Source organism: Centruroides sculpturatus, unplaced genomic scaffold (genome assembly GCF_000671375.1).
Source record: "Centruroides sculpturatus isolate CEXI.00-Female unplaced genomic scaffold, Cexi_2.0 scaffold2208, whole genome shotgun sequence".
NCBI lineage: Eukaryota > Metazoa > Arthropoda > Arachnida > Scorpiones > Buthidae > Centruroides > Centruroides sculpturatus.
In genome coordinates this window covers 37,057-49,342 of record NW_019386309.1, presented here as the reverse complement: position 1 = coordinate 49,342, position 12,286 = coordinate 37,057, and the positions used below count along the sequence as shown (strand labels likewise).

Sequence of the window (12,286 nt, the reverse complement as noted above, 5' to 3'; positions counted from 1 at the left end):
CTGGAAAAGCCACAATTGTTGATGAAACACGCAGTGGAAGTCCGATCACTGCCACAGACAATTACCATTGCACCTTGTTCCAATGTTTATTTCTTCTCAGTACATACATACTCTAAAACACCTCCGACGTTGAGTTTGACATGTTAGAGGCAGCCTGGCACCTCTATCTATCTTGCAACATGACAATGCTCGTCCACACACCTCGCGCGCAACTGGAGAGGCTCTGTGAAACCTGAAGTTTGAACCGATTCCACACCCTCCTTATTCCCCCGATCTTGCACCTTGTGATTGTAATTTGTTTCCTCTACTTAAGAGAGACCTCAAGGGTAATCATTACACCTGACGATGAGGTGAAAGCAGCTGACAAGTCCTGGATTCGAGAAAAGTTAGAAGAATTTTTCAGTGATGGAATGAAAAAACTTGTTACACGTTGGAGAAATTTGTTAGCCTTAATGGTGACTATGTTGAAAAATAAATATATGATTTTGAAGCTTAAGAATTGTACTTTAATGTACTTTTTGCCTGATATTGCTATTTGTTTTTGTTCATGTTCTACAAGCATGTGTGCATTACTTTTCAGCCTGCCCTCGTATGTGGACTTTTAATTAATTATTTAAAAAATTTTCTCAAAACTTAAAAAAAAAAAAAAAATTAAGTACTAATATACTCCCAGAAATTTCAGTTCGCACGTGAGAAATTTTGCATCACAGATTTTGATTTTGATTGATTTTGACATGATCACTTAAAAATGTTGCCCACTTCTGTAAGAGAGAATAATTTATTACTTACCCCAAGCCATAAACAAACAGTTTCTGTTGGAGGAATTTTAGCTTTAACATAAACTTGATCTGAAAGCAAAAACTGTGTTTCTACTGGACTTGTTGAATTCTATAATAATAAATTTAATAAAAAAAAATTAATCACTACATTTAAGTACATTATATAATTTAAAAAATCATAGATTCAAATAACTATTAAATTACAGTAATTTGATGCATATAATTTGTGTATCGTCTGCACAAAATTATATTAATATCAATTTAAAAGTGGATATGGTTTATATGCCAATTTTAAACTGCAATTACAAATTTTAACTTTTCCTTTGTCTAAAGTCACTAACAGTATGTATCTTTAGAAAATATGAAAAATCACTTGTGCGCCACAAGCACATTCTTTGCTACCACGAAGTCTTTCCAAGAACTATCAAAGACATACTTTAGTTCTCTCCTAATCATTTTTCTTTAAGTTCAATTCTTGTTTTAATAGACATTATTAAACATTCAGACTTGAATTTCTTTCTTAAAAGCTGATAAATTTCCAGTAACAGGTGTGAAGTGTTTCTGTACAAGACTTTAGTTTACATTTTTCAGCAGCACTTTATGTGATTGATCAGTTGATCCATGGTTTTTTTTTCTTCCACTCCTTTTCATATATGACTGCCTTGTGAACTGCCCAAAAATTCTCCATTGGTCTAATTTCTAGCATACTTACAGGACTGCCTTCTTTTCAATGAAGGTCATGCTTTCTTGTTACAAGTAATTTGATATAGTTTTAAATCATACTACCAAGACTGATAACTAGCAGAAACAAAAAACTTTTACCTTAACTAACATTTTCTTCTGTTTATAACTGACATCATCAGGTTTAACTAATGAAACTTAAATGGATGAACAAAAAATTAAAAATTAAAATCTTAGAACAGAACATTCTAAAAAAAACATTAGTTTTTTGTTTTTGCTGGTTTTTGCTGGCCAAATCAAAACTTTGTCCTCAAATTCCTTTTTCTTGGTAAATTTTCCTCAGCAGATATAAGTGATATAAATTTCACCATTACCACTGATTATCAAGTGCAAGAGGGTGAAGTAAGATTCATTATCCAAAATGAAGAACTTTCAGAACCTCCTGCACTTCATCTTTGCCAGTGCTCCTTGCATGTCCATTCTATCCAGAATTACTTGCTTTTTTTATATTTAAAACATATTTTTGTTTTAAAAGCCTCATGTTGGCTCTCCACTTAGTGTGATTGCATCACCGTCACTTGATGATTCATAGAGAGACACAATTGCTGCTCTATGTGCCTACACACTTTATGCAAAATGGAAAATGATTTCCAATGAATTATGAAAATTTTTTAAAATGACACAAAACTTTCAACTTAAAATAAAGTTTTATATTTTTCAACTTAATTTTGTATTTAATTTTTTAAAATCTAATATTTGCTATTTTTTTGCACTTTTTTGAAATTTCCACACTATGCTGTATATAGTTCTAAGGATGATGGGTAAAAATGTGATGTCACATACACTTGGAATTATGGATGCTGCATGTTGATTGGTTGCAACAGAATCGCCAGGTGAAAATATACATTGTCCCAGTATTCTGTTGCCAAAGTACTTGAAAGCGATTCTATCTGGAAGGCGATTTTCTTGTGCATGAGCAGTGACAAAGGTGATTGAATTGCTTCAAAAAATTTCGGAGAAAAATTACAACATGGAATAGGTTAACTAGGATGCTAATTTATTGGGATATGTACTGAAAGACAGAAACAAAAAGGATAATGTAAGGCAAATTTACTTCACTTATTTGGAACAGTCTATCACTTTATCAAGACAGCATATGCAGTAAAGTGTTAATGGGCCAATGTTCAAAACCAAATTAGAAGAGTTAGCTACAAAGATGGGTCACATAAATTTCAAAGCTACACAATGGTTATTACAATGGAAAACCGAACATGAAATAAAATTTAAGAGAACATGGTGAAAAACAGTGCTGATACTACAAGTACTGAACAATGATAATCAACTAAGTTGCTTGAATTGTTGCAGAAATTTAGTCCTGATCAAATCTACAATGCAGACAAAACAGGGCTGTTTACCACTAAAGCCCTCAATTGATCTAAAATTAAAATGATGTATTAAGTTAACTTTTTCAAATTATAAGACATTTTTGTATCTACACAATAAAAAACATTAACAATTAGATATAAAATAACCAAAAATCTTAGTTACAAAATTATGAATATTTACAGTATGCATTTTACAAAAATATGTGTAAAATTTCATTTAAAACTCATCAAGTAAGATTATTAAAATCAAAATATAGTTTTAGTAAAAAACTTTTACCTTTTTACTTTTCATCAACTTCAATATATCAAGTGATATTTTGATATCAGGGATTTGTTTCTTTAATCTACCAAAATTGCAAAAAAATTGTCCACATGTAAACAAAACTCAACAGTATTTAAGAATTCACATAATATCAAAATGTTTTCAACTTATCAAATATAAAGTTACCTTTTCTTTTTTTGTAAAAGATTACATTCTAAAAATTTATATTTGCTATGTTGTTCATCAAGTCTTCTTAAAACAAATTCAGCACTACCACGACTTTCTTCTCTTTTCATATACTTGTCAACATCATCCTATTCAAAATAATAATACATAAAAATTTAATCTGATATGATTCAGCTATCTGTACAATTATAATTAACATTTTATGATAGCCTTAACATTAAGGATAATATCTATTTGAATTTTGAGATTAACTTTTCATTTAAAAATACTGATAAATGTTTTAAGATATCAAATCTCTAGTGATGCATTAAACCACAGGCAAAAAAGACATTTGCTTAAGGCCCCAATTTTAGGGCATTTCAAAATTTTTTTAATGAATTAATCAACAAAAAAACACATTAATATTGAAAAGTACGACTACTTAAAAATTAAAAATGTATTTGATTATTATCCAAATGTAATTTGTTAAAAAATATATTTTACATATAGGATATCCTATATTTAAATATAGGATGTATGATGGGATAGATTCCATAGTTTATTTTGCCTAGGACTCTAGAGATCCATATTGTATCAATATCTTTCATAATGCATAAAGCACTGTCTTCTAATATATTAAGTTTAAATATACAGGAATACACTAATTAGCTTTGTCATAAGACACATTTACAATAAATCAAAATTGTAAATTTTATCTTTCTTCCCATTTTACCAACTACCTCACATATCTTTTTCTTTTATAATTTATTGGGCTACAGTTTTCAAATTGCAGACCTATAGATTCCCACTGTCATTTGCCTGTCTGTCATTCCTTAATCTTGAGAACAGAATTAGATAAATGAATATCTAGACCAGATATGAAAATCTTAAGAGCCAGAGGCCCTAATTACTACATACAAACTTCCAGTTTGGACTGGAAGTCATGTGATGTATTAAAATATGATTAAAAATTACAGTTTAACATTGTGATGATGTCAATGCCAGGCTACAATTTTGTTTGCCAACAAAATCTAGTTACTGTTAAATTCCTACAAGGAAGCTTAGTATCATCTAAGTACTTTCAAGACCAAACTCATGATGAATCTGAAAATGGCTTAGAGCCTATTAAGCAGAAAGAGTAAAAGAAAATCTGATTTTGAATATTTGAATATGAAAACTTATATTCAAAACAAGAATTCTGAGCTAAGAATACTTCTTGAAAACACTGTTAAAAAATAGTATTCAATTACTATAAGGAAATTTTGAAAAAATTTTATTAGTAAATTAGAGTATTATTTTTTAATATTACGAAACTATTAAATTCCAGATTTTGTATTAAATACAAAATTTGGAATTTATTCTATCTTGATAAAATAATTTCATAATTCTGAAAAAAGTAGTTTTATTGTTAAATTAAAATGAATATTTTATTATATATACAACAAACATAGTGGAATGCAGTTAATCAAGTTTTTCAGTTTTCTATAAATAGTTAACAAAAGTCTATTTCAAATGTTTAGACACTGCCAAGTCATCTCAGTTAAGTATAATGGAAGTAATTTTGAAATGGTTTCTTTTATTAATTTCAAATTTTTTTATTTCAGCATCATCAAATATATTCAGTAGGCTTAGTTACAGAATTCTACCAGACAAAATCCTATAGGACAATCCTATCATATTAAGTTTCCTATCAAAGAAAAAAAATATACAATGTTCATTTTTAACATTTATCCAGGGACAAGAGATATTTCCAGCATTGCATGAGTATATGCATATACATATGATGCCATATGATGCACATAAACTATTGCCATGTTTACAATAACACACATTAATTTGTTCAAAAGAATGCTTACATCACATGTTAGTCTCAGGGCAAATATAAATTTTCCCAGTTTCTCCCAAGTGCAAAGACAGCAAAAGGGAATAATTTTAAGATGATTTAGAATATCATGCAATGAATATCTGACTATAAAGGATAAAAAAAAACTTGCATAAATGAATACAAAAATAGTTTTATTTTAGTATAACATATATTCAAAACATCTTGTTCCTGGTGCAGCTAGAAAGTGTTTGCGAAATCTACCTGCTTGCTTCTCACACAGTCTTTCTTATTCCTCAAAGTATAATTATTTTTTACAAGTATTTAAAAAAAAAATCAACAGAAACCAAAACTGACGATAACCGAAGTCAACGAAAAACAAGGTATTACTGTAATCAGAAGAACATTTTTATTCATTATGAAACTTTGTATTGTCAATTTTAATTGAAGCAACTTTTACACATTCCATGATCTCATTTGGCTATAATACAGTAAATATCATTCTCATTGAATTTCTCAAATCATTTCAATATCAAACAAACTTTCAAATATTGTTCCAATAGTTTTTATTTCTAAAAAACTAACATTTTATCAGAAGGAAGTATAAATGAAATGCTTGTATGTAAAAAGAAAAATAATGTATGCATGTGTATACACATATATACACAGTGTAATCTCCGAATAGAGATTGGAACCGAGAAATTTGTCCTCTATTTGGAAGTACATGCTGGTGGCTATACTGTATCTTAACCTAATCATCATAAAGTGAAGAATACAATGGATTACGAAAAACATCAAATTTACATTAGGAATGTGACTATACCGAAAAGTATATGTAGCATATATAATAAAAATATATATACAGTATATTATTTATTTTTTCAGCTGTAAAAATCTCGTTTTAATTAAATCTTGTTCAAATATCAAGTTACGAAGGCAATTTGTTATCCACTTCAAGGGGTGGGAAATATATTTGGTATTGTTAAATTTATATCATCATTTATGATCTAAGTGACTAATAAAAATCAATACAGTGGTACCTCAGGTTACGAATGCCCCAGCATACGAAATTTTCAGGATACGACATGAAATTCGAACATATTTTTGCTCCACGATACGAACAAAAACTCACCATACGACGTTACATTAGTTCGCATTTTTCATTTGTTTTTCTTACTACAGTTATTTTTTTTTATGTATTACTTGGCTTTAATTTGAGTATGTTTTTCGCGTTGGAACGAATTATTTGGTTTTACATATAATCGTATGGGAAAAGATGATCCACCTTACGACATTTTCATGATACGATCTCAGTTTCGGAACGGATTAATTTCGTATCCTGAGGTACCACTGTATAAGGATTTGTCTGCTGTGTAGTTATCAAGGAGTAACTTTTTGAACATTTTTGCTTTTTTCAGTAACTGATTTATTAAAAATTACACTTTAGGCATTATAAAGCTGTTAAAACAGTTACAACAGCATTTGTTTGGTGAAAGTTCAAAGATGGTGTTATAAAGACAATTTGCCAAACACTTTAAAGTGTGGGAAGATATTCAGTTTTCTTGCATTTATAATCTTAAGTTTCTTTTTCATTACTATGGTTCTTGTTGAATAAATGAATAACTTTGAAAAAGTTTATAGTTTTTTAGTATCATAGGCTTCCAACGGGGTGTATGGGGTTCTTAGAGGGGTAGTAACTTTCGAAAGTGTCAGCCGCACTGAAAGAGTGGACACTGTAGACTGTTCCCCATGAGGACCCAACTCTCATTTATGGCTCCAAGTAGTTGGTAGTGCATGCCAACGGCCACACCCTGGGAAACCGCCTCGGCTGGTGGGCTAAACTAAGTGAGGGTATCAGTAGTGCCATCTGCTACTGGTAGTTAGGGTGTGCCACTCTATAGTGCACGAAATCTGGAATGGCCAAAGCAGCAGAAGAATCTACTATCAAAGATCAATGGTGTAATGGGCATGACAGCAAAGTAGGTGACATACCAAGGGCACATTCATGGCATACAAAGTGAAATGTGGCCAGTCACCGTGGAAGAGATTGGAGCCTCACCACGTATTCTCCACCATAGTAAACCATGAGAACCGCTACCACTAAAAGAATCAGTTATAGAGACAAGGTCGAGCCCCCTGCGAACTGTGTCTCTAATGTATGCTACAGGGAAGAGGAGTCATGTCCTGAGAATAGTAAGTTTGACTCTAATATTAGAGAATATGAAGAGACCATCTTAACCCCACTTGGGAGGATGATATCAGAAGTCCCCAAACTGAAGACCAGGAATGTACTACTTAACATAGGAACTTGGAATGTTAGAACACTGTATGAACTAGGAAAACTTGATAATCTCATTCAAGAAATAAAGTCAATGAGGCTAGATGTTATGGGTATTTGTGAAACAAGATGGACAGGCACAGGAATGATTTACAAGAATGAATATACAATGATGTACTCAGGAGTAGAGACACATGTAAATGGAGTAGCCATCATTATGAAGAATAGTATAGCAAGATCAATAAAAGGCTTCACTGCAGTCAATGATAGAATCATTGCAGTAAAGATAGCTGCTCAACCTTTAGACATTCTCCTAATCCAGGTTTATGCTCCCACAGCTGGACATGAGGAAGAAGATGTTGAGATATTCTACGAAAATCTGAAGGAATCGGTGGAAATGGCAAAATCAAATGATATAATCATAGTTATGGGCGATTTTAACGCAAAAGTGGGCAATGAGAAGATATCGGAATGCATGGGCCAATATGGACTTGGTAAGAGAAATAAAAGAGGAGATAGACTCATTCAGTTTTGTGAGGAAAATAAGTTGATAATCACCAACACCCTGTTTAAACATCCAGCAAGAAGAGTGTATACATGGAAAAGTCCAGGGGACATATACAGGAATCAAATAGACTTCATTTTGATAAAGGAAAGATTCAGAAATATTATAAAACAAGCCAAGTCATATCCTGGAGCAGATATTAATTCTGACCATAACCCAGTTGTAGTGAAAGCAAAAATTAAACTAAAAACCTGTAAGCAAAAGATTGTATCAAAGAAGTTAAATTCAGCAACACTAAAGGAAGAGAACATAAAAATAAAATTTAATGAAGAATTCAATAGGGAGATCAATAAGAATAAAATAATTAAAGAATATAATCAATCAATAGAGGATATTAATGAAGCATGGAATGCCTTTAAGAAATGTATAAGTAGAGCTGCTAATAATAACATCCCAGAGTACAGTAGGAAAATTAGCAAGCCTTGGATGACTGATGAAATTCTAACAATGATGGAGAATAGGAAAAGTTTGAAAAATAAACCAGGTTATAAGAATTTAGCAAGATCTATAAAAAGAGAGTGTAGAAAGGCCAAAGAAGAGTGGCTTAACAAAAAATGCGAAGAAATTGAAAGTTTGGACAAAGAAAATAAAATAAAAGAACTCCATGAAAAAATCAGAGAAGTAACTTTTAAGAAACGGAATTTTCAGGCACATGGTATAAGAGATTTAAACGGGAAAATAGTCTTGGAGACAGAGGAAATAATGAAAAGGTGGTATGAGTATGGAAAGGAATTATTCCAAGGCGACAGGGAGAAGATCGAGTCTCCCAGGGAGTTAGAAGGTCCTCCAATACTCAAATGGGAAGTTGTAAAAGCCATTGGTAAACTTAAACCCAGTAAGGCTGCTGGACCTGACAATATAGAACCAGAATGGATTAAAGCTCTAGATGATGGAGGAATCAAAACCCTGACTAAGTTATGTAACGACATCTATGAACTGGGATACCTTCCTGAAGACTTCAAACAGTCAATATTTGTTCCAATCCCCAAAAAATCAAAAGCAATTAAATGTGAGGAGTTTAGAACCATAAGCCTAATTAGTCATGTGGCAAAGGTTCTAACTTATATCTTGTTAAATAGAAACAAGGGAAGATGGACAGAAGGCATTAGTGAAACACAAAGTGGATTCCAGGAGAATAAAGGAACAAGAGAAGGTATTTTCAACCTGAAAACTATTATTGAAAGATATAGGGAAAAACAGAAGAATATTTTTCTCTGTTTTATAGACTATACAAAGGCATTTGACAATGTGAAACATGATTACCTTATTAGATGTCTAGTAGAAAATGGTATGGATGGAAAGGATGTCAGATTACTTGCCAATTTATACTGGGGACAGAGGGCTACAATAAGGATTGGCAAAGAATGTTCGCAAAGCTTCCCAATTCAAAAAGGAGTTAGGCAAGGTTGTGTGCTGTCTCCAATTTTGTTCAATCTTTATACAGAAAGAATTTTCAGTCAGGTGAAAGATCTAAAAGGAGTTAACATAGGGGGCAGAAATTTCAATAATCTTAGGTATGCTGATGACACTGTGCTATTGGCAGAAAGTGAAGGAGATCTAATGATACTGATTGAGGAAATTACAAACTTGAGCAATCAACTCGGACTAACACTGAACTGCAAAAAGACCAAAACTATGATCATTTCCAATGAAAAAGAAACTCCAAGATTAAATATTAAAATCAGAAACAGTAAACTGGAGCAGGTCAAAAGTTATGTCTATCTGGGATATATGATTACAGATGATGGAAGGAGTGATAAGGAAATTGGAAGAAGGATTGGAATTGCAAGGACTGCATTCACAAACATGAAACAAGTGCTGACTTCAAGGGAAATTAGTATAAAAACAAGAATTAGGTTGGCAAAATGTTATGTTTGGTCAACCCTGCTTTATGGAGCAGAGTGTTGGACAATGAATGCAAGTAATGAAAAGAAATTAAAGGCATTTGAAATGTGGATGATTCGGAGAATGCTGAGAGTTTCTTGGAAGGCAAGAAGAACAAATGAAGATATCCTGGCAATTGCAAACCAGAAAAGGACCTTATTAGAAGTAGTAAGGAAAAGAATTGTGAGATATCTGGGTCATGTTATGCGACACAACAGCCTACAAAAACTATTACTAGAGGGAATGATAGAAGGGCAAAGAGGTAGGGGTAGGCCAAGAAAGAACTGGTTCAGCAACATCAGGAATTGGACATACTTAACGTATGAAGAGTGCTCAAGAGAAGCACAAGATAGGTCATGGTGGCATGAAATGGTTGTCAACCTCCTGACAGGAGAAGACACATAAAGAAGAAGAAGGCTTCCAACAGTAAGACAGAAATTTAATAATGTTAATATGTATAATGATAAATGGTGACTGACAACTTAACCAGATTAAACTCCTAACAGATAAAGAATATTGTTCGAATATCTATAACCTGTCCTCCTCATTCTATTCTTATTTTAAGCCAGTCTTTATTTGATACCTACAGTCAAAATTCTTCCTCTGAGAGAGTATTTGAACCGATTCTCTGTTTTCGTTTTAAAATGTTTCATACGTAATTAATTCTTTTGGAATATTGAAGGTGGGATATTACATTTTCATAAGATTGATTATGGATGACGATATCTGTTATTGAGTGTGTCCACTATTTAGAGGTAAATATAATAGATATCCTATTTGAAAGGTCTGGGGATTGTAAAAATGTCTGTTAAGTAGAGGTGTCCGCTATTTGGGAGTGTCCGCTAATGGAGGTTTCACTGTAAACATGGAAAATGGTATTATATGGTACAATAAAAAATGATTTTATCTGAATATGCAAAATACTAACAAAAGATTTAGTAAATACGGAAATATGTTATCTTTACTGGGCATCTTTACTACCTGCTAAGACCTTCACTAAAGGAACAAAAAATTTAAAAAGGAACCATGTATCCAGAAGCAATTTCACAAGATAGTCTTTCAAAACTTGTTTCTTACAGTGATGAATGACTTGTAATTGATCAAAATTTTAAAATAAGAAAATTGGAAGAGTACCTTAAAACAGTGCTTAATTTTAAATACAAGAGAAACTAAAAACGTTTATATGATATGACTGATGCATTAGTATTCAACCATAGTGTTATTTGCTGTTACTTAATGTTAGAGTTAATGTTGAAAGATATCAGCATTAACTATAGCATTAGCCATAGCAAAATTTAAATATTTACTTATACATTTAAATACATTTTATAGCATTCTTTCAAGAAAATAGTTGAGGAAAACCTTTTAAAAAGTATAAGATCAATTATTGGGTGTGGACAGGCAAATCAGAAGTGGTGCAAGAACTTTAGACAAAGCTATTTCATGAAGAATTGCTATTGAACTTTCTGTTCCTTTTGGATTTCTGCTCATGTAGAAATTGATTTCACAGTCTGATCCAATATATTTTTCTATATCGTCATATAATTCCAGATTATTCTCCAGCATTAATTTTTTCCAAATTGCAGCCACATTTTTCAAATTTCAGATGTAGTAATTATAAAAAATTCCATAATCTGATAACTAAGCAACTTATAAATATTTTGTTGATATAAAACTTTCAGATTTTATATGAAATGGGCAGGATATATGTATCAGTAAGTTTGCTATGCATGTATAGAATTGAAATTTGCAAAAATTACTAATCTTATGACATGATTTCAATCAAAAACTGCTATCAATTGCTGCAAGAAACAAAAAGATATTAAATATTGATTTAATTAACAGGCAAAGACAATGAACAACTTCTCCACACAATAATATTTCATTTATAAATAATTATAATTTCTTCAGACTGGTAATAAAACTCAACAGAATCAATGAAATAATCATACATTAACCTCAATCGTAAGATAATTTTTAATTTCTCATACTTACTACAAAAGGCATGGTAGGAATTCCTTTTGTATTTTTCTTATCCTCCGTGACATTGTCTTCGCTCGACATTATTAAATAATTTAATCTAAAATTAAATTCAGATTAAATCAATAACATCTGTAATTGGGAAGGTTTAATAAAACAAAACCCTATTAATTTTTTAACTCACGATTTTGCGATGAGAGCGCCACATCGGTTATTCAATAAAAAAAAAAATAATAATAATAATAGTTTGTAGTTGAATCGTTTCATTTTACTGCAATTTTTTATTTATATAATTTTAATTTTTTTAATATAAATATAATAAATATTTCAATAAAATAATTTTAATTTAAAAAGTACCATTTATTTAAACATCTATTCTTCAACGAATTAATTATTTTCCAGATCTGTCCATTTTCTCTGTATTTTTGCTCGGATTCGAGCTTTCTCAAAGTCTACTTCTAATCATGACTAATATGAGTTGAAGA

At 31.2% G+C, this 12,286-nt stretch overlaps 1 protein-coding gene across 1 annotated transcript in view; it reads right to left on the bottom strand.

Moving 5' to 3' along the window:
- Positions 1–12,043, bottom strand: part of LOC111614494 (prefoldin subunit 3-like) — a 17,262-nt gene extending 5,219 nt beyond the window's left edge. The window contains exons 1-5 of the mRNA XM_023355871.1: positions 11,986–12,043; positions 11,817–11,901; positions 3,294–3,421; positions 3,123–3,189; positions 790–888 (exon numbers count right to left, since the gene is read on the bottom strand). Of these exons, the coding sequence (XP_023211639.1) occupies positions 790–888; positions 3,123–3,189; positions 3,294–3,421; positions 11,817–11,885 (363 nt within the window). The 5' untranslated portion in view covers positions 11,886–11,901; positions 11,986–12,043. The remainder of the gene's footprint in view (positions 1–789; positions 889–3,122; positions 3,190–3,293; positions 3,422–11,816; positions 11,902–11,985) is intronic.
- Positions 12,044–12,286: the final 243 nt, after the last annotated feature.